This window comes from Pan paniscus, chromosome X, assembly GCF_029289425.2.
Source record: "Pan paniscus chromosome X, NHGRI_mPanPan1-v2.0_pri, whole genome shotgun sequence".
Classification (NCBI taxonomy): domain Eukaryota; kingdom Metazoa; phylum Chordata; class Mammalia; order Primates; family Hominidae; genus Pan; species Pan paniscus.
In genome coordinates, this window is record NC_073272.2 from 3,532,569 (window position 1) to 3,556,690 (window position 24,122).

Genomic DNA, 24,122 nt, shown 5'->3' on the forward strand with positions numbered 1-24,122 from the left:
ATTCTTATATCCAACTGCCTAATCACCACCACCACTTAAAGGTTTAACAAGCACCTTAAAACATCCAAAAATGAGTTTTTGACAATCTCCTCTAATCTGAGGATTAATGTAATACAAGTATCAATCAAAATTTAGTCTGTTAGTCTTCCCTATCTACTCTTAGTCTTTTCTACAGTGGATGGTAATTCCAAATTTCCTGTTGTTTAGGCCGAAAACCTTGGACTAATTTTTTTTTTTTTGAAATGGAGTCTCACTCTGCTACCTAAGCTGGAGTGCGGTGGCGCGATCTCGGCTCATCACAACCTCCGCCTCCCAGGTTCAAGCAATTCTCCTGCCTCAGCCTCCCGAGTAGCTGGGACTACAGGTGTGCGCCACCATGCCCGGCTACATTTTTGTATTTTTAGTAGAGACGGGGTTTCACTATGTTGATCAGGCTGGTCTTGAACTCCTGACCTCATGATCCACCAACATCGGCCTCCCAAAGTGCTGGGATTACAGACTTGAGTCACCGCGCCCGGCCTGGACTAATTTTTAATTCCACTTTTCCTTTCAAAATGTGCATTTAATCCATCAACAATCCTGTGGATTCTAACTTCAAAATATACGCAAGTGCTGACAACTTCTCGCTATCCCTACTCATACTATCCTGGTTTCAGCCACCATAGTCTATGACCTGGAATATTGCCAGTAGCCTCCTAGGTTTTCCTGTGTCTACAATTGTGCTCTCAGTCTGTCCTTAGCATACAAGCTATAGTGATCCTGTTATATCCTGTTAATCATAAGTTAAATTACGTTATTTCCTCTCCTAAAAACCCCCTCCATGCCTTGCCTGTCTCATAATAATTAAAATCCAGAATGTCACATAGGTTCTATGTCAATAGTGCACCAGCAATTGCTTAACAGCCAGTTTTATATTAAAACAAAAATACTGCATATGGGTGTGAGTGCTGTGACACCCACCAGTATACATATGCACACATATTTATATTTAAGGTTTATTGTTTTAAAGAAGTACTAGCATACAATTTACAAATATTACTCAAATATACAACACTTTTTTGAAAATATCAAAGAACCTATTGATTCTTACAAAATGCTTTTATTGAATTTTGCCAAACTCTTGTTTCCATAACCAAACTATGGCTGCAGCTGATGAATGTGTTTAGTTTCTTTTCTTTTCTTTCTTTTTTTTTATTTTTTATTTTTGGAGATGGAATCTCCTCACTCTGTCACCCAGGCTGGAGTGCGGTGGTGGGATCTTGGCTCACTGCAACCTGTGCCTCCCGGGTTCAAGTGATTCTTCTGCCTCAGCCTCCCGATAAGCTGGGATTGGATTACAGGCATGCACCACCAAGCCCAGCTAACTTTTGTATTTTCAGTAGAGATGGGGTTTCACCATGTTGACCAGGCTGGTCTCGAACTCCTGGCCTCAAATGATCTGCCCGCTTTGGCCTCCCAAAGTGCTGGGATTACAGGCGTGAGCCACCACGCCCGGCCATGTGTTTAGTTTCCACATAAATGTTGGTTGATATTTGTATGTGTTTTAACGAGTAAGAGGAAAGTGAAACAACAAAGATATATGTTGGAACATCACTGGTTCATCAATGAGAGGAATAGCTTCTTCATTGAATCAGATAGTAGTTTTCAAATAGTGGAAGGATATTTTCTCAGTTTTTTACTATTCACAATGCAATGCCTACAGCCATGACACCCTTTTAGGTTTACTCTGCATTGTTAACATTTTCTCCAGCATATTTTTAAGTGTAGATGATCAGCAAAACAATAAACTAGCCCTTATTTGCAGCATTTTTAAGTTTCCCTAGTGTAAATATTCCCACCATGGTTGATTTCAATGTGATGTCACTAAATGCAGGAATATTACTAGATTTTTTTAATGCTGCACTGCCATCACACAGATAGATACAATAAATCTATACAAGCTGGAGTCATGGTTACCTGTTATAGGACACATGTTCAAGGTCATTCTTCTGTACAGGAGTTGAACTGCTCCCTGAGAAATGGTAGCTGGATAATAGTAAGAGATTACAGATATAATTGCAAGGTGTCAGAATCAACCTAAGAACTTCCTGTGACTTTGATTGAAAGGTTTGAGGCTTAGGGGTATTAGAATATCTATAACTACAACACAATTTTACATATCTGGAATTTGAACCTTTTATGTTTTCTCCAAGCCTTTGTTAAAGTCTGGTTAAATTGTTTCAACACAGCCTCATCTTACGCTGTAGAGAACTGAAGAAAAGGCCTTTTTCTATACTTGTGGAAAAACAGTAAAGGGAAGAATGGCAGCTGAGCAATGGAAGCAAGTTAGGAGCTGGCAGTAAGGAGATAACAAGCTGGAATCAGACAACTGGTTGAGATAAAAAATGAGAACAAGCTGGATGCGTGAAACATGGACAGATTCCTTGGGGATTTCCAGAGATACATGAGGAAAGGAACTTGGTAGAAGACAGAGCTAGTAAAATATTGATAAATATTAACTGTATCATCTTGTGATGATAATGGTGCAGAGAAATTGGTACCTTTGAATACTGCTGGTAAAAGTTCACAGGATTTTTTAAGAGAGGAAAATGATAATATTTATTAAAAGCTTAAGGAATTTATACCTCTGGACTCAGTAATTTCACTTATAAGAATGTATTTTAAGGAAATGTTCAGAGAGACACAGACTTACGTACAATATTGTTGATAATAGCATTATTTATGAGCAAAAAACCATGAAAACAGCCAGGTGCGGTGGTGGCTCACGACTATAATCCCAGCACTTTGGGATGCCGAGGGGGGCGGATCACTTGAGGTCAGGAGTTCGAGACCAGCCTGGCCAACATGGTGAAACCCTGTCTCTACTAAAAATACAAAAAATAGTCGGGCATGGTGGTGCACATTTGTAATCCCAGCTACTTGAGAGGCTGAGGTGGCAGAATCGCTTGAACCCAGGAGGTGGAGGTTGCAGTGAGCCGAGATGGCGCCACTGCACTTCAGCCTGGGTGACAGAGCCAGACTCCGTCTCAAAAAAAAACCCCACAAAACCATGAAAACAATTTAAATGCTATGCAGATGAGACTAGTAAAATAAGATATGGCATATCCATATAATGCAATACTACATCGGTATTATAAATCAGATTTTCAAAACCTATTTCATGACATTCAGAATTTCTGAAAAATAATATAAAGTATCAAAAGTAGGATACAATCCACATGTACCATGACTCTAGTTTTGTTTAAAAAGAGTAATGATAGCAGAATAATAAAATAAAATGTCAGCACTGGCTATAATTTGGAGGTAGAATTTTGGATAATTTTTAGTTCTCTTTCTTTTTTCAACTACTCTAAAAAATATGTAATTATAAATATAATGTTTTTGCCATGATCATGTATTTAAAAGTTTGTATTTAATATAGTACATATACAGAGAATCGAACACATTAGGAGGATTTATCTTGCTGAATTTTCACAAATTGAATGAATCCCATGTAACTTGCACCATGATTAAGAATAAGATATCACCATCACTGGTCCTCTTCATGCACCCCAGAGGTTTTCACTCACTAACCCTCCCAATCCCTACACAAACGTGCACACACACACACACACACACACACACACACAGCCTTTTCCACCTAGGGTCACAATTATTCTGACTCTAACAGATTATATTAGCTTTACCTGTTTATACAGTTTACACAAATACAATTATATAGCATGTAGTCTTCTTTTTCCCAACAATTTAAGTTGCATTTCTCTATCTCTGTTTCAATACCTGCTATGATTTGAGTATGTCCCTTCCAAAATTTTGGTGTTGCCAGTGTGATGGTTTTAAGAGGTGGAGTCTTTAAGACATAATTAGGCCTTGAGGGCGCCTCTCTCATGAATGGGATTAGGTGCCCTTTTAAAGGGGCTTGACAGAGGAAGTTCTTCCTCTCTTGCCCTTCTGCCTTCCACTATTGAGGACACAGCAAGAAGGTCCCCATCAGATGTCGGTGCCTTCATCTTGAACTTCCCAGCCTCCAGACCTGTGAGAAATAGATTTCTGTTCTTTATAAATTACCCCGTCTCAGGTATTCTGTTATAGTAGCCCAGACAAAGACAATGAACTAAAAGGAAAACATGAGGCTGGAAATAACAATGAACACTTCTTGTCTCATGCAGTGTCCTCTGTGAATGAGTAGCTCACAACATAGCTACTCTTTCTGAAATGTCAGGATTGTTTAGTTTCTGGACAATTCTCCAAATCATCATAAACCGATCAATTAACATACTACTGCGGCACTACTCACAATAGCAAAGACTTGGAACCAACCCAAATGTCCATCAGTGATAGACTGGATTAAGAAAATGTGGCACATATACACCATGGAACACTATGCAGCCATAAAAAAGGACGAGTTCATGTCCTTTGTAGGGACATGGATGAAGCTGGCCACCATCATTCTCAGCAGACTATCGCAAGGACAAAAAAACAAACACCGCATGTTCTCACTCATAGGTGGGAATTGAACAACGAGAACACTTGGACACAGGAAGGGGAACATCACGCACCGGGGCCTGTTGTGGAGTCGGGGGAGAGGGGAGGGATAGCATTAGGAGATATACCTAATGTAAATGACGAGTTAATGGGTGCAGCACACCAACATGGCACGTGTATACATATGTAACTAACCTGCATGTTGTGCACATGTACCCTAGAACTTAAAGTATAATAAAAATAAATAAATTTAAAAAATAAAAAAGAAATAATAATTGTGATAGTAAAAATAATAAAACGTAAATTCTCAAGAGGAAAAGACAATCTGTGGGAATTTATTTTAAATGTATAGATTAGATTCTACATGAAGATAAATTAGTTGAGAATAAGGCAAATCAATAGATTTTATATAGTAGCTACTATTTGCATGTACCCGTTATATGCTAGGCATTTTACATATATTGTCCCATGGTTTAACCTTTACAATAAACTAAAGGATTAGAAGATAATATTCCTATACTACAAATAGAAAAGTAAGTCTCTGAGAGGTTTTCTGCTCAAGATTGCTAAAATGCAGAGAACAGTATTATAATCCAGGTTTCTCTGATTTTAGAGCCTGGACTGTTTCTGCTGTGATGCTTACTGGTAGTTATTTCAGGAAATTGTGTTTTTAGTTCCCTTCCTTTTGAGTTCACATAGTAGCATCTGATTTTGATTCAGAGTGTGATTAACGCAGGGAACTTTGAGCGGTAACAAAGTGCTGATTGTCAGGAAGGCCTGTTTATACCTTGCCTGTTTTACTTTAATCAGCAATACACTTATAAATTATGTATCAATTTATACTGATAATAAAATTTGCATTTTTTAAACATCCTGGATTCCATAGAAACTGAATGCATTGTTGCTTTTCAGTTAGATGTGGCCAAAAAAATGCTCAGAATTATTGAAATGACTATTTCATCAGAAACCACCTTTCAATGTTCAATGAATAACACACCATTTCAGCTTTGTCATGCTCCCGGCATGCTGTGCAGGTCTGCTTGTTTCCTGAGGGCGTGGGGTAGCCATGCAGTTTTGGATGTCAAGGTCTCAGTCATTCAGTCTGGCCTAGGCTCTGGGCAGCTGGGGTCGTGATGCTGCAGGCAACCATACGCACCTGGTGGCACGACGGTGGGACCTCAGAGATGAAGAGAGTCCGTTGCTACTGGTCCCCAGAGCAGGATGCACTGTATTAGTGGGTCCATTTCAAGATGGTGCTGAGTCACAGCAGTTTAGGTCGCTGGTGCGGAGGGTGCTCATGTTGAACTCCTACTCTGAGGCAATGCAGCTACACAAACTCCTAGCTACTCTCCAAACTGGATTCAGAGACTGTGAGGACTGGGGGACTCTCTTGTAGCAAGGATTGTTAATGTTTGTGGCATAAATGAGGACTACTGTGGCTCTCTAGCTTACCTTTTAACTGTAAGATTAATTTCCTCCTGACTCTGAGCTGATCCCCATGGGGGAGACGGTGTTGCAAAGGCAGGCTTCCTCATTCCCCTTGCTATGGTGCTGTCCTGGATTTCATTGCTCTGTGGGGTTTTCACCACTCCCCTGGTGCTCTCCAGAGTGCTTCCTCGGTCACTGTACTCAAAATATAGTTGTTCATTTGTTTTTTGTCCCTTTTTATGGAGAAGATGGGCACCAGGTAACTCTTGTTAGCCATCTTGGTGACGTCACTCTGTACCTTGGTCTTTTAAATGGCCATAGTTTGCCCATTTCTATTATGGAGGGATAGAAATAACCCCAACTGTGTAACATTATTTATTCACATAATTATTTTGCTTTTTTTCCCTAGATTAGCCAACTGTCTTTATGGCCACTGCTTGTTCTGCCAACCTGGGTCAGGCTGGCAGAACAAGCAGGAACATTTCTCAGCAGACTGCCTGCCTTCTGACTTCCTCATTCAACAGAAGCCAGGAGACTCGCTTGTCCTACAATTTCACTTTGCTTCCCTAATAACCATCTCATTGAATCCTTTAGACATCTAAGTCATAGGACCGCTAGTTATCTTTCCTTGTCACCAGCAGTCTTAAATCAACACTGTTAAAACCTACCTTTAGTGACAAATAGCAAATTCAATGTGCTTTCCAGAGGTGAGCTGATAAAACCACTCATGTAGGTATATAAATGACTGGCAGAGTTTAATTTATAAGCTTTCATAAGGGTTTACTCCCCCAAAATGTGTATGTGGTGTGTGTGTGTGCGTGTGTGTGTGCGCGCGCGCACGTTTCAGTGTTATTTTGGAGAATCATTTCATAGATGACTAACCCTGTCTCTGTTAGGTAATCATCCATTTTTAATACATTTTTTATATCGTGGAAGACTCGCACCTCTTCACCAATAGATATTCATTGTGTGAAATTAAGCTTTTAACATTATTTTTCTCATGAGGCCAAATGAGTGTGGTTTTAGAGTTAGGTTTACTGCACCTCCCGGGACAGATCAGGCACCTATGCACGGACTCCCCAGCGGACTGCATTTTAGCTTCCTGGTTAATCAGAAATCTGCAGCTTGTTTTGTCCTGCCACCGCGCTTTCCCACCACGAGAACATGACTGATGCCTTGATCTCAACAGATGTAAGACTGTATAAGTGATGAGACACTTTCATATTCACTTAACATTGAAACTATAACATAGATAGCACCAACTTGATCTTAGTAGAGAAGGAAGGGAAGAGAGACAAGTTAAAACAAATCCTGTTTCTCAGAGAGAAAGAAGTAACAGAAAAAGAAACTTTAAGGCAGGTGCCATTAATTGCCTCTTTCCCGGAAGGAAGTGTTTAGAGAGCTTGAAGCTAACAGGAGAGAAGATAGCTAGATAATGGCTACACATCTGTGGCTTCTTATTTAGAAAAATAATTGTTACGATATGTTGTAATCATTTTCTCATCAGCAACATTTTCTCATTGGCTACTATTGCACCAGGTGACTATTCCTTCACGTTTTGACATCCTCTCTTTCCCTAGCAATAATGGAAAAGACAAGGGAAATGAATTCTGCTGAGTTCTTCTTCAGCCAATCACCTTCTGACTGTCCCGGCCTTTAACATCTTTCCAATAGCCCCAACTATTCCCATTCAGATTTCTGTGTGTCCTATAAGCTCTGAGGTAATCTGTCCTACCCCAATAGCCCAACCTAAACTAAGACAAGGAAGGCTTCATCCTACACCAGAGTTTTCATCGTCAGCACTATTGTTTTAAGCCTGATAATTCTTTGCACAGAGACTCTCCTGTGCATTGCAGGATATTCAGAAGCATCTCTGGCCTTCACCCACTGTCAGTAGCACTCACCTCCCACCAGTTACAGCAACCAAAAATGTCTCCAGACACTGACGAATGTTCCCAGAAACGGGGAGGTGGAAATCACTCCCAGTTTGATAATGACACTGATGGGAAAACATAATTGTAGGAGAGCTTGGTGTGAGACAGTGGGTCTTTTGTCCTCCCCATACATGGCACCAGGACATGCTCTGTGTCCAGGTGTGAGTGTACACTATGGATACAGCATGCCCAGAGCACTCAGCAATGGCTGGAGCTCCTATGAGCTTCCGAGAAGAGGCTAAGCCAAGGCCTGAGCTTTCTTGAGTGGTTGGCCCCACAGAACACAGATAAAACATAAAGGAGCAGCTGCTGATAAACACAGACAGGTTGACTGACCTCCTCTGATCACTCCATGTCTCTCAATTAATATCTGCTCACTCATCAAAACTATGAAATAATTCCCCAATGTGGCATTCCAGCAAACAACAAAATTTCCACATTAATTTCATTTTGGTCGACAAATTGTGTTATACCCTTTTAGGCAAAATAAGCACATGCCTATGTATGGATGAAATGGAAAGCCTATTTTTTAAAAAATACGGCCAATTAAGAAATTGTCTATTGACTATCTCTCTGTAGAACACTACTGGAGTTTGGGGGGGCTTCTAACATCCTGCACAGGGAAAAGAGTCAATGTTTGGGGTAGCAGGTATCTCCCTGGGCCTCTTAGCACCACTCCTGCTCCTGGCTGCTGAGCTCACAAAAACACTGGCCTCCTTTATTCTCATGGATCCCAGACCCTGGCCCTAACATTCTTTCAAAGCATCCATCCATCATGCGGTACTTAAAATCATGAACTCTGTAGCTGCACTGTCTCGGTTTGAATCTTGGATCCACTATTTACTAGCTGCATGGCGTGGGCTAAGCTAGTTATCCTCTCTGTGCCTCAATTAGTAAATATTGAGTACTCATATGTTCCAGGAATTATTTCTTCATTGTTTCTAAAAACTAAATTAGCTAATACTTATTTAAAAATTTAATAGTGTTGAATATGTATTAAGTGCAAATGCATTAGCTATTATTATTATTATGCCCAACTCCTCTCCTTTTTTTACCCCAAATCCAATTCATCAGCAAATCCTGTATGCTCTTTTAAAATACTTTTCAAGCTGGCCCACTTCTCACCATCTCTAACATTACAACTCTCAACCAAATCATCATTATCCCTCATCTGGATTACTGGAATAGACTCCTACTTGGTATTTCTGCTGCCATCCTTATCAATCTGTAGTTCATTCTGCACACAGCTTCTAGAAGGATCTTTTAAAAATTCATCACATCACTCCTTCACTCAAAACTGGCAATGGCTTTCCAGCTCGCTCAAAGCAAAAAAAAAAAAAAAAAAAAAAAAAAAAACACACTTTATGTCATTTGGAACCTACTACCTCTGTGACTTTAGCCTCCATTATTGTGCCTGTTTCTTATTCTTCTTTGGTCGATATGACCTCCCCATGATTCTCTATGTATGCCAAGCACATTTCTGCTTCAAGAATTCAGCCTTTGTTCTGAATGAAAAGCAGTTCATTATTGTTTTGAACCGCTTTTCCTCAAATATCTACATTACTTGCTCCCTCATTTTCTCGCGGTTTTTTTCCTCAAATATCACCTTTTCAGCGAGGTTTTACGTGAACTCCCTATTTAAAACAGCATCCCCTCAGCATTCCCTGAACCCCCACGTTCTACATTATTTCCTCCATTTCAATGTATACTATCTCAAATAGTATATATTTAGCATATTTATTTTTGCTTATTGCCTGCCCCTTCTCCCCAGAATATAAGCCACGTGAAGGAAAAAAAAATTAATGTTTGTTCACTGCCATATCTCTAATATCTAGAGCAGTGCCTGATTCAAAATATGTGCTCAATCAATTAAAGTATGCATTGAACATAATAAATAATTATGAGCTAATTGATTCGTTTTCTTTCTGAGATGGAGTCTCGCTCTGTTGCCCAGGCTGGAATGCAGTGGCATGATCTCAGTTCACTGCAACCTCCGCCTCCTGGGTTCAAGCGATTCTCCTGCCTCAGCCTCCCAGGTAGCTGGGATTACAAGCATGCACCGCCATGCCCCAGCTAATTTTTGTATTTTTAGTAGAGACGGGGTTCACCATGTTGGTCAGGCTGGTCTTGAACTCCTGACCTCGTGATCTGCCCGCCTTGGCCTCCCAAAGTGCTGGCATTACAGGCATGAGCCACCGTGCCCGGCCAGCGAATAGAATTATTGGTAACAGTGATGTTAATGTAGCTGGAGCATGTGATGCAGGGGTAAGTAAATATAAAGGTTTTCTATGAGATGTGATCTTTGGAAATGGTAGCGAATGTTTATTGAAAGCTTACCTATTATCTCATTTAATCCTTGAAGCAACCATATAAAATTGATAATCTAATTATTATTTCACAGATGCAGAAAATAAGGCCAAGGTGGTTAGGGTCACACAGTAAGTGGCTTAGAGAGGATTTTAACTCCAGGTGTTTGGCTTCAGAGCCCTTGTGCGTAACAACTAAGTGTTTTATTGTCCCTAAAATGCAGTTTGGGTAATAGTTTGAAAGATGAATATTTAATCAGAGAGCAAGAGAGTAGAGAAACTGGCTTCGAAACTACACTTCATTGAGGAATTACGTACTCGTTCTTTTGAACAGCTAATATTGATCAAGCTCTGTACTAACCACGAATAATGTACAGAAGAAATAGCATATTTGCAGTCTTCCTAACCCACAGTTAAGTGAGGAAACAAACACATAAATAATTTGTGAAAAAACATAAGATAAGCACTGTTCTACACATACATATGAGGATTTACAGAAATTTAGAGAAAGAATCAGTCAACCAGTCTCCAGGTAAGTGAAGGTGAGTTTACTAGAGGAGATGATATTTAAGTTATCCTTATAGTATAATGAAGAGTTCACATTGACCACGATGGAAAGAATATTCCAAGCAAAGGAACCAACAGCATGTGGAAGTATTAGAAATGACAAAGATCATAGCCCACTCAAAAACTCAGAGAAATTCAAATTTGCAATTAAGGGTTTCTGAGGGGAAAACGTAGCAGGTGAAGACATGAAGGAGAATGGGGTGCAAATCCTAAATAATTTAGATATTTTTAAAAGCTTCAGAATTTTTGTGCAGATCATAAAAACTCTTGTTCCCCTTCTCCTCTATCCTCTCAGGCATTTTTCCCACTAAATCTTTTGCACTTCTAATTATGCCTCGACATCTGCTTCCCAGAGGTCCAGAAATGACACATCATGTAGTATAGGGTGCTCTTTCACAAAATATTTGTAACTGTAATCCAATCAAGCCTTCAGATTGAACTACCAGTTTATAGAAAATACAACAGCTATCAGAAGAAAGTAAATTACACCATGAGTAAATATGCACACAATTTCAGAATCCTGGGATCAAGATATCCGCCCATCTTGGTATTGCAAATGTTGAGATTACGGGCATGGGCCACTGTGCCTGGCCTTAGGAGATATTACTTTTGTTTGCTATCTTAATAGTATTGCAGTTTCTTTTCTTAATGTTGCTTTTTAGAGATACATACTAATATGGTTTGGCTGTGTTCCCACCCAAATCTCATCTTGAATTGTAGTTCCCATAATCCCCATGTGTCATGGAAAAAATAGGTGGAGATAATTGAATTATGGGGACAGATTCCCCTATATTGTTCTCATGATAGTGAGTGAGTTCTCACAAGATCTGGTGGTTTTATAAGGGGCTTCCCCCTTTGCTGGACACTGATATGGTTTGGCTGTGTCCCCACCCAAATCTCATCTTAAATTCCCACATGCTGTGGGAGGTACCCTGTGAGAGGTAATTAAATCATGAGGGCAGGTTTTTCCCATGCTGTTCTCTTAATAGTGAATAAGTCTCACGAGATCTGATGGCTTTATAAGGCAGAGTTTCCCTGCACAAGCTCTCTTTTTGCCTGCCACCATTCATGTAAGATGTCACGAACTCTCCCTTGCCTTCCGCCATGACTGTGAGGCCTCCCCAGCCATCTGGAACTGTAAGTCCAATAGGCCTCTTTCTTTTGTAAAATTGCCCAGATTCAGATATGTCTTTATCAGTAGCATGAAAACAAATGAATACAGTAAGTTGGTGCCGGGGGCATTGCTGAAATTATACCCAAAAATGTGGAAGTGACTTTGGAACTGAGTAACAGGAAGAGGTTGGAACAGTTTGGAGGGCTCAGAAGAAGACAGGAAAGTATGGGAAAGTTTGGAACTCCATAGAGACTTCCTGAATGGCTTTACTAAAATGCTGATAATGATATGGACAATGAAATCCAGGCTGAGGTGGTCTCAGATGGAGATGAGGAACTTGTGGGGAACTGGAGCAAAGGTGACTCTTGTTATGTTTTAGCAAAGAGACTGGTGACATTTTGCCCCTGCCCTAGAGATTTGTGGAACTTTGAACTTGAGAGAGATGATTTCGGGTATCTGGCAGAAGACATTTCTAAGCAGCAACACATTCAAGAGGTGACTTGGGTGCTGATAAAGGCATTCAGTTTTATAAGGGAAGCACAGCATAAAATTTTGGAAAATTTGTAGCCTGACAATCCAATAGAAGAGAAAATCCCATTTTCTGAAGAGTAATTCAAGTCAGTTGCAGAAATGTGCATGAGTAACCAGGAGCCAAATGGTAATCCCCAAGACAATGGGGAAAATGTCTCCAGAACATGTCAGAGGTCTTCACAGCAGCCCCTCCCAACACAGACCTGGAGGCCTAGAAGGAAAACATGGTTTCATGGGCCAGTTCCAGGGTCCCTGTGCTGTGTGCAGTCTAGGGACTTGGTGCCCTGCATCCCAGCTGCTCCAGCCATGACTAAAAGGGGTCAAGATGCAGCTCAGGCCGTGGCTTCAGAGGGTGCAAGCTCTAAGCCTTGGCAGCTTCCACATGGTGTTGAGCCTGTGGGTGCACAGAAGTCAAGAATAGAGGTTTGGGAACCTATACCTAGATTTCAGAAGATGCAAGGAAATGCCTGGGTGTCCAGGCAGAAGTTTGCTGCAGGGGTGGGGCTCTCATGGAGAACCTCTACTAGGGCAGTGTGGAAGGGAAATGTGGGGTTGGAGCCCCCCACACAGAGTCCCTACTGGGGCACCGCTTCGTGGAGCCGTGAAAGGAGGGGCACCATCTGCCAGACCCAAGAATGGTAGATCCAGCGACAGCTTGCACCGTGTGCCTGGAAAAGCCACAGACACCCAACACCAGCTTGTGAAAGCAGCTGGGAGGGAGGCTGTACACTGCAAAGCCACAGGGGTGGAGCTGCCCAAGACCATGGGAACCCATCTCTTGCATCAGCGTGACCCAGACGTGAGACATGGAGTCAAAGGAGATCATTTTGGAGCTTTAATATGTGACTCCCCCCTACTCGATTTTGGACTTGTGTGGGGCCTGTAGCCCCTTGTTTTGGCTAATTTCTCCCCTTTAGAGTGGCTATATTTACCCAATTCCTGTACCCCCATTGTGTCTAGGAAGTAACTAACTTGCTTTTGATTTTACAGGCTCATAGGTGAAAGAGACTTGCCTTGTCTCAGATGAGACTTTGGACTGTGGGCTTTGAGTTCCTGTTGAAATGAGTTAAGACTCTGGGGGACTGTTGGGAAGGCATGATTGGTTTTGACATGTGAAGACATGAGATTCGGAAGGGCCAGGGGCATAATGATACGGTTTGGCTGTGTTCCCACCCAAATCTCATCTTGAATTTCCACATATTGTGGGAGGCGCCTGGTGGGAGGTAATTGAATCATGGGGGCGGGTCTTTCCCATGCTGTTCTTTTGATAGTGAATAAGTCTCATGAGATTTGAAGGCTTTATAAGGCAGAGTTTCCCTGCACAAGCTCTCTTTTTGTCTGCCGCCATTCACATAAGATGTGATTTGCTCCTCCTTGCCCTCTGCCATGATTGTGAGGCCTCCCCAGCCATGTGGAACTGTAAGTCCAATAAACCTCTTTTTTTTAGTAAAATTGCACAGTCTCAGGTATGTCTTTATCAGCAGCATGAAGATGGACTAACGCAACACTCATTTTTCTCCCTGCTGCCATGTGAAGAAGGATGTGTTTGCTTCCTCTTCTGTTATCATTTGTAAGTTTCCTGGGGCCTCTGCAGCTATGCTGAACTGGGAGTCAATTAAACCTCTTTCCTTTATAAATAACTCAGTCTTGGGTATGTCTTTATTAGCAGCATGAGAACGGACTAATACACATACCAATAAATTAAGTTACAAAATGTCAAAATGTCTATAAGTTTAAATACTTCATAATGTAAAAATATAGATGAAATAAACATGTAAAAGAAACCTCTAAAGACTATCATCCCTAAGATAAAGAGCAAAATAAAGATGTTTACTTACACCACTATTATTTCTCTTTTCTTTTGAAGTTGCAGCCAATAAAATAATATTAATAACGGCATCAGCAACAAAAAACCTTTTATAGTGCTTATTATGTGATAGGCATTGTTCTAAGCATTTTGTCTAAATGAACTCATGTGATCCTTTGATGGTCCAGATCACCTTGTGTGGTAAGTAACCGTCTCTCGGATTTAAAGAAAGTTGAGGTTAAGAGACGTAAAGTATCACAGCTGGTAAGTGGTGAAGCCATATTAAAATATATGAGCTCCAGTTCCTATAAATAAATAAACAAATGAATATACACATATGTGTAATAACAATGTGTAATTCCTTATAAGATACGTAATTATCTGTAGATTACATTCTTATATACCGAGAAAATCTGAGAAAATTCATTCTATATCTTTTTAGAACTAATTAGAGGTTCAGTATGGTAAAAAGTGGGCATATGTATTACAGTAAACAACAACAAAATGTATTTAGGAATAATCAAAGTAAAAATGTCTATTTTATGTAAATGTAATTATAATTTTTATTCTGTTCCAATCAAAATATTATTTAAAAATACACTGGCAAAAGGACTCAAAGATATACCTGGAATAATAGGTGATACTAAGATACTTTTGATAAAGACGAATGAGGGAAGACCGGTCCCAACATCAATGCCATTATAAAGATAGAAAAAACAAAACAGTTGGTATTGGCAAAGAGCAATAGCTAAAAGGAACACAGTACAAAGTCTGGATTTAGACTCAAGAATATATAATTTAGTATATGATAAGGCAGCATTTGAAATAAACACGGTCATATCAAATTGGCATGTAATGTACCCCATCTTGAAACTTGCTACTATCTTGGCTTGTGTGTGGATAGCATATTACATTAATGCCGAGCAGATTAGTAACGCCGAAGTAGCTGGCGCCTAAATGGCTTAAACACGGAGAAACCACTTACTGATGATGGAACAAAAACTGACCAATCAGATTATAGAGCGGGCTTTTTAAAATTTCAGAAGCTTCTTTGTAGCTAAACCAACAAGAACAAAGACACAACACACCAGAATGTCTGAGACACATTCAAAGCAGTGCGTAGAGGGAAATTTCTAGCACTAAATGCCTACAAGAGAAAGCAGGAAAGATCTAAAATTGACACCCTAACATCACAATTAAAAGAACTAGAGAAGCAAGAGCAAACACATTCAAAAGCTAGCAGAAGACAAGAAATAACTAAGATCAGAGCAGAACTGAAGGAGATAGAGACACGAAAAAACGCTCCAAAAAACCAATGAATCCAGGAGCTGGTTTTATTTAAAAGATCAACACAATTGATAGACTGCTAGCAAGACTAATAAAGAAGAAAAGAGAGAAGAATCAAATACACGCAATAAAAAATGATAAAGGGTATATCACCACTGATGCCACAGAAATACAAACTACCATCAGAGAATACTATAAACACCTCTATGCAAATGAACTAGAAAATCTAGAAGAAATGGATAAATTCCTCGACACATACACCCTCCCAAGACTAAACCAGGAAGAAGTTGAATCCCTGAATAGACCAATAACAGGCTCTGAAATTGAGGCAATAATTAATAGCTTACCAACCAAAAAAAGTCCAGGAATAGATGGATTCACAGCCAAATTCTATCAGAGTTATAAGGAGGAGCTGGTACCATTCCTTCTGAAAATATTCCAATCAATAGAAACAGAGGGAATCCTCCCTAACTCATTTTATGAGGCCAGCATCATCCTGATACCAAAGCCTGGCAGGGACACAACAAAAAAACAGAATTTTAGACCAATATCCCTGAAGAACATAGATGCAAAAATCCTCCATAAAATACTGGCAAACGGAATCCAGCAGCTCATCAAAAAGCTTATCCACCATGATCAAGTTGGCTTCATCCCTGGAATGCAAGGCTGCTTCAACATACACAAATCAATAAACGTAATCCAGCATATAAACAGAACCAAAGACAAAAACCACATGATTATCTCAACAGATGCAGAAAAGGCCTTTGACAAAATTCAACAGCCCTTCATGCTAAAAACTCTCAATGAATTAGGTACTGACGGGATGTATCTCAAAATAATAAGAGCTATCTATGACGAACCCACAGCCAATATCCTACTGAATGGGCAAAACCTAGAAGCATTCCCTTTGAAAACTGGCACAAGACAGGGATGCCCTCTCTCACCACTCCTATTCAACATACCGTTGGAAGTTCTGGCCAGGGCGATCAGGCAGGAGAAAGAAATAAAGGGTATTCAATTCGGAAAAGAGGAAGCCAAATCGTCCCTGTTTGCAGATGACATGATTGTATATCTAGAAAACCCCATCGTCTCAGCCCAAAATCTCCTTAAGCTGATAGGCAACTTCAGCAAAGTCTCAGGATACAAAATCAATGTGCAAAAATCACAAGCATTCTTATACACCAATAACAGACAGAGAGCCAAATCGTGACTGAACTCCCATTCACAATTGCTACAAAGAGAATAAAATACCTAGGAATCCAACTTACAAGGGATGTGAAGGACCTCTTCAAGGAGAACTACAAACCACTGCTCAGTGAAATTAAAGAGGACACAAACAAATGGAAGAACATTCCATACTCATGGATAGGAAGAATCAATACCGTGAAAATGGCCATACTGCCCAAGGTAATTTATAGATTCAATGCCATCCCCATCAAGCTACCAATGACTTTCTTCACAGAATTGGAAAAAACTACTTTAAAGTTCATATGGAACCAAAAAAGAGCCCGCATCGCCAAGTCAATCCTAAGCCAAAAGAACAAAGCTGGAGGCATCACGCTACCTGACTTCAAACTATACTACAAGGCTACAGTAACCAAAACACAGATATAGCATGGTACTGGTACCAAAACAGAGATATAGACCAATGGAACAGAACAGAGCCCTCAGAAATAATACCACACATCTAAAACTATCTGATCTTTGACAAACCTGACAAAAACAAGAAATGGGGAAACGATTCCCTATTTAATACATGGTGCTGGGAAAACTGGCTGGCCATCTGTAGAAAGCTGAAACTGGATCCCTTCCTTACACCTTATACAAAAATTAATTCAAGATGGATTAAAGACTTAAATGTTACACCTAAAACCATAAAAACCCTAGAAGAAAACCTAGGCAATACCATTCAGGACATAGGCATGGGCAAGGACTTCATGTCTAAAACACCAAAAGCAATGGCAACAAAAGCCAAAATTGACAAATGGGATCTAATTAAACTAAAGAGCTTCTGCACAGCAAAAGAAACTGCCATCAGAGTGAACAGGCAACCTACAGAATGGGAGAAAATTTTTGCAGTCTACCCATCTGACAAAGGGCTGATATCCAGAATCTACAATGAACTCAAACAAATTTACAAGAAAAAAACAACCCCATCGACAAGTGGGTGAAGGATACGAACAGACACTACTCAAAAGAAGACATTTATGCAGCCAAAAGACACATGAAAAAAATGCTCACCATCACTGGCCATCAGAGAAATGCAAATCAAAACCACAGTGAGATACCATCTCACACCAGTTAGAATGGCGATCATTAAAAAGTCAGGAAACAACAGGCGCTGGAGAGGATGTGGAGAAATAGGAACACTTTTACACTGTTGGTGGGACTGTAAACTAGTTCAACCATTGTGGAAGTCAGTGTGGCGATTCCTCAGGGATCTAGAACTAGAAATACCATTTGACCCAGCCATCCCATCACTGGGTATATACCCAAAGGATTATAAATCATGCTGCTATAAAGACACATGCACACGTATGTTTATTGTGGCACTAGTCACAAAAGCAAAGACTTGGAACCAACCCAAATGTCCAACAGTGATAGACTGGATTAAGAAAATGTGGCACATATACACCATGGAATACTATGCAGCCATAAAAATGGATGAATTCATGTCCTTTGTAGGGATATGGATGAAGCTGGACACCATCATTCTCAGCAGACTATCGCAAGGACAAAAAACCAAACACCGCATGTTCTCACTTCTAGGTGGGAATTGAACAATGAGAACACTTGCACACAGGAAGGGGAACATCACACAACGGGGACTGTTGTGGAGTGGGGGGAGTGGGGAGGGATAGCATTAGGAGATACACCTAATGTAAATGACGAGTTAATGGGTGCAGCACACCAACATGGCACATGTATACATATGTAACAAACCTGCACGTTGTGCACATGTACCCTAGAACTTAAAATATAATAAGAAAAACCCGTAAAAAAAAAGTAAAAAAATAAAATAAAATAAAATAAGCAGCGAGAATGTCAATTATTTAATTTCTTTGTGATTACTAGTTAACCATTTGTTAAAAACTAAAATGGTTTCTCAACTCAAATAAATGCAAGGATATATCAAATACTTTAAAACATTAAAGATGAAGTGTTAACATAAATAATTACTAGTGACTTAACTACTAAATATCTTTAGGTAGAGTGGTTATTTCTAAGCATATAATGAAAGCTAAGAAACATAAAAAAGGTTAATAGAATTAAATATAACATATAACCTTTATTTAAAAAGAGAGCAAAATTTGTCAAGGCATAAATAATAACTAAATGGGAGAGTATTTGCAATACCAGTAACAAAGGGCTAATATCTTGAAGGCAAAAAATCCCTTTCTACTAAAATATGATTACCCTCATAGAAAATTGCAAATATCAGTTAAAATATAGATGGACACTAAACAAGAAAATACTTTAAAATTGTAAGGTAATTAAAGATAATTCCTCATTTATCAAAAATTGTCAAGCACCTCATTGTATACACTTGCTGTTTCCTCTATCTGGGATGCTCTCCTCATAAATCTTCACTTGGCCAGCTCTTTCTCAAGATTAAATATCATCTCCTCATTGAAGTAGTTCCTGATCAAAAGCTTAATTTAAATATCTCCCCGAACAGTTTTCATTATAGCAACCATTACCGTCTGACCTTACCTCATTCATTTAGTTGTGTTTTATTTGCCCCCTGAGGTTTCCCAAGGGTATGTGTAAATCCTCAGTGCCTAAAATAGAGCCTGATCCAAAACTAACATTCAATAAACCTGTAAAAAATTGCCAAATGAATAATAGCTACCACGATTCCTGCCAGCTTCAAGATGCGATAGTGATCATAAGTAGAAATAGGGAAGCCAGGAAAGGTAAACTTGGGTAAGATTTGCCCAACTGTCTATTATACACACAATTGCAGAGTACCCACAAAACCAAGAGCATTGGAAATCTCTTTGCAAAACGAATTATTTTCCCAAAATGAGTAAAATATTAGAGAAAAGTATATATTTTCAAATGATATATGTCATTTTTCTTATGTATTAGCCCCTCCTATGTGTCTAATTTAGCCTAATATTTATTATCTAAGCAACAATTCTGAACACTTGGTGGGAAATTTTTAGCAATATCTACAAACTCAGACCTACTCGACAGATTAGGAAACAGAAGTTTCCATGGTTTTATAGGTGATCGTGTGGCTGCATTTTGCAATTTAAATTTAAAAAATGTCTTGGTGATAAACAGACACCTAGAGCTTTTGTCTGATCAACTGGAATAAAATGTGAAAACTTTCTATGGAAACCTCAGGGGAACGAAGGTGAGGTTGGTGATTTCACTGTGTTAGCAAATGGAAATGCATTGGGAGTGATGACGAATGTTATTGTCTGTGTTCCTGGGCGATAACACAATTGCATTCCAGTGGCTTTTAATGAGTTTTCACTTGAGATACAGTGAGTACATTTGCATGTCAACTACAGAGACCAAAAATATATTTCTTGTCATCACTGCAGGAGGAGAAATCATTTCCGTGCTGTATAAAGTAGAAGGAAAGTAGGTTCACGTACTGCCTTTTGTATTAACGATAAATAATTGAGTTCAGCTAGCTTGTTCTTACACAATCTGAGGAAGAAGAACTGAGTACAGTGGCTCCCATTTTGTAACAGTTTGTTATTTTTTTCTGGGATGACCTGAAGCTAAGAACATGGGGGTAGAGACATGTCTCATAATTTTTTTTTTTTTTTTTTTGAGACGGGGTCTTGCTCTGTCACCCAGGCTGAGAGTGCAGTGGCACAATCTTGGCTCACTGCAACCTCCCCCTTCCAGGTTCAAGCAATTCTCCTGCCACCACGCCCGGCTAATTTTTGTATTTGTAGTAGAGACAGGGTTTCACCGTGTTGGCCAGGCTGGTCTCGAACTTCTGACCTCAAGTGATCCACCTGCTTCAGCCTCCCAAAGTGCTGGGATAACAGGCATGAGCCACAATGACAGGCCCCAAATTTTTTCTTAAAGGTCTAAAAAAGTGTTTTCTTCCAACATAATATTCCGTACACTGCAGATGGTCTTTTATTTTGCTTATTGGTAACTGGCCTAAGAGATTTTACATTTTATTGAAATAAATCCTATGTCATTATTATAAACTTCTGCATTGCTTAGAAAAAAAAACATAAAATTTTTTTTACTTAAGGTTATTACATCTGTGTAACTTTCTGTATGTGCTTTTAAAGTCCTTGTGCCATTGAGTTATAGGGCTTTGACTTCTGGGTCTAACAAGGACACCAAGTTCTGCTATATCTTAAACACTGACAGCAATTACAGCCTTATCTTCAGGCCCAGTAGAAGATGCTAATCAAAGTAAACTGCGTTCATGAGATGCAGGGCCAGAAATTAAAACTATTCAACTCCTCAAGGCCCGAGGACTATTGCGGAAGAGGTGGGCATGTGAGATTGTAAGGGCTGATATTAAGAGAAAAGTAGCTCAGTTTCTCTAGGAATTAACCATTAATATCAAAGGCACACTAAAGCAAAACCAGTATCTAGGTTGCTGTGTCAGTTTAACAAGGCTTTCTTGGAGCATGAACTCACTCCTTCATGCAAAATGATAAAGGTTACAAGGTTTATAGAAATTATATTTTATAGTCAAGATGATTAAACTTTTATTATAAAATTTCAAAGACACAAATTTAATTTGCCGCATCCTGTTTTTAATTAGGGCTTATTGTTTGGGATATTAAGCCTCCTCTCTCAAAGAATAAAGATTTTCACCTTTTTTTTTTTTTTTTTTTTGAAATCTTTGAGTTACTGCTTTGGTTAAATGAATGACTTATTTTACAATGACCCATGACCCTATTTCGTGATATCAAGCATTTTAAACTTTTTATCTTTGACGAACTTTCCAAAGTCAAATTCTAACTTGATTCCTCATTAATTTTTTGATATGAGTCCTCTGAAGTCCAAAAGAGACATATTTGTCTTATTTGGTATAAAAATCATACAAGAAGCATCGTCAAATATAAAATGGTGTTTGACTTTCTTTGGGCTGTATTTATAGAAATGTTATTGATATGTGCTCCAAAATTATGGGAAACTCTTATAATTCTGAAATAACTTCTGTATGTTGTGAATTATAAATTTTATGTTAAATTGTTGTATGCTACAGAAGTAACCAAAATTTCCTTGTCAATGGTGGTTTTAATAATGGCCGTCCTGGCTGGGTGTGGTGGCTCACGCCTGTAATCCCAGCACTTTGGAGGCCAAGGCGGGTGGATCACGAGGTCAGGAGATCAAGACCAGCTTGGCCAAGATGGTGAGACCCCCGTCTCTCCTAAAAATACAAAAATTAGCCGGGCGTGGTGGCACAGGCCTGTAATCCCAGCTACTCAGGAGGCTGAGCCAGAGAATCACTGAAACCCAGGAGGCAGAGGTTGCAGTGAGCTGAGATCATGCCATTGCACTCCAGCCTGGGCAACAAGAGTGAAACTCCATTTCAAAAAAAGAAAAAAATATACACCCCTGATTTGAAACAAGACTAGGATACACGGTAAAGAATGTTTATTCACTAAAGTTTTGACAGACTGAAGGCCATTATTTCAGATTGGAAATAGGAAACTTAAAAGAACTACATGGACATTGGGTCAAAGAACATGGGTTGAAATGTGCCTGGCAGTAGCCCAAAAGTAAATGCTCTTCGAGGTGCATGTGAAGGAACTGTAGGAGGGAAATGGGATAATTCACATCTCCGCCAATAAATAAATGTAGCCACACTAGCTTGGGGGATTTGAGGTGAGACATCGAAAATACTAAGTCATGGTGAGGGCTGGAAGACAAAAGAATGAATCACTTCATAGGAATGGCTGTGGGGAAGGGCTTGAAGGAGTCATCCTCTGACTTCCATGTGAACCATGAACATTAAACATGGAGAAATGAGGAGCGGCAGCAGATCGGTTTGGGATGCATCTTCAGGGGATGCTGAAACAACAACAGCATTTGGTTTGCTCTACACCCCTGTCACCCCTCGCCCGCAAGCCCAGGGAGTGGTCAGCAGTGGGGCTTTGTGACGTCGAAGCCACCCTAGGGGTGCCATTGGATGGGACACTGCCTGTATGATCAAACAAAGCTCAAGGGTGTGGCTTTGCCTTGTCACCAGGAGGGTATATATAGGGAGGGGAAGAGCTCCGGGCCACTGCGAAGATTCAAAAGCTACAAAGCTTTCCGCAGACATTGACAAACCAATGTATACAATGGGCCAACAATCCAGTGCTGGCGGGGTGAAGAGAAGCACCCCGTGTGAATCCAACGAGGTGAATGAGACGGTAAGATTGTTAGGTTTTGAAGCGAAGGCGAGGGTGAAAGAAAGACACACAGAGCAGGGGCGGCTCAAACAACAACACAGGAATATTGCAGACAATTGTGGAAGTGGTGGGCCCGCTTAATGCCAGAGCCCACCGCCGCTTACAGGCTGGGGTGCTTGTAGGTATGGGTGGGAGGGGCCTGGGCAGTATGGCTTGCTGCCCGGCAGGATATTGATAAGATGTTCTTAGCATCAGGTGGTTTGGCCCTTTTTCTGCTGGAATATCATTGTGGTGTTCCTTAAAACGTTGCCAAGCAAGATATGATAGGGATGTTTCTTTAGTTGGGCCTTCGTCCGCCTTGCGGACAGGTGGTTAGGCAGGATGTTTCTCACGGCCTGAACCCCCATGGGATGTTTCACTTTGACCAAGGTCTGCAAAATAGCAAAGAACTTACAGAATGGTGCAGTTTGGACTAACAGATGACCCTACCCACGCTCCTCTTCTTCTTCCCCATAGATCCCTACTCTGTGATTCAACCTTGTTCTTCTCTGGATCAAACCCCTTCCTCAACCTGCATTCCTTCTTGTCATGAAGCCCCCCGTGCTATCCAGTCTCTATCCTGTTCACCCAAAATAATGTCCTCCTGGCCTCTCCCTGTTTTCTTAACAGATGCCAGAGACGTCAAGGGGGGACTCACAGCCAGAACCCGCTCCTAAGAAATCAAAAGCATCGGACTCCTCGACCGTATTAGTGCTTTCCTACAGGAGAGAGGTTAGAAGACGTTACTCCGTCTCCGATGAATTGGTGAATGACCACTCCCGAGTGAACCGAGTCAACCGCCTCCAAATAGACGAGGAAGAATTCACGCAGATTTCTGTGCAAACAGCTGCAAACCAGAAGGAAGATGCTGCCGTTAACCTTGGGCAATGAAAATAAAGTTTGAGAAGCTGATGGCTGTGCATATCTCTGCCTGTTTTCTGATGGTGGTGCGGGGGGGGAAGGGAAGGGAAGAGGTAGGCATTTGAGAAGGGAGGGATATGAGGTCCTGTAGGGTTGCTGGACAGACCCACAGGTGGACAGTAAGCCAGACATTGTAAATAAGGCCTGGGGGAGGACTGATTCCTAAAGAAAATTTCCTTCTTAAAATTTTATCTCACAGGAAGTGGAGATGTGTATATGTTCACGCAACTGTACCCGGCAGCACATAGTTCTGCTGAATGCACATATCGAAGGTATTCCCATCCCCTTTCCATCTGATATTTTCCTAGGTTAGAAATATATGCTTTATAAAGAGTAAACGTTCTGTAAAACACAAAGCACAATACAAAA

General features: G+C 40.2%; 1 protein-coding gene across 1 annotated transcript; it reads left to right on the forward strand.

Annotated features, from left to right (window-relative positions):
* The first annotated feature begins 22,742 nt into the window (after nucleotides 1-22,742).
* On the forward strand, nucleotides 22,743-23,723 carry LOC129395370 (sperm protein associated with the nucleus on the X chromosome C-like). The gene is made up of 2 exons (XM_055106622.1): nucleotides 22,743-22,814; nucleotides 23,463-23,723. The coding sequence occupies exons 1-2, from the start codon at nucleotides 22,743-22,745 to the stop codon at nucleotides 23,721-23,723; spliced, it is 333 nt and encodes a 110-aa protein (XP_054962597.1).
* The last annotated feature ends 399 nt before the right edge of the window (nucleotides 23,724-24,122 follow it).

Excerpts from the sequence above, each read along its gene's own strand:
- LOC129395370 (XM_055106622.1), top strand. The coding sequence starts at position 22,743 with ATGGGCCAACAATCCAGTGCTGGCGGGGTGAAGAGAAGCACCCCGTGT. Across the intron at positions 22,815-23,462 it reads CCAACGAGGTGAATGAGACG|ATGCCAGAGACGTCAAGGGG; the intron begins GTAAGATTGTTA and ends TTTTCTTAACAG.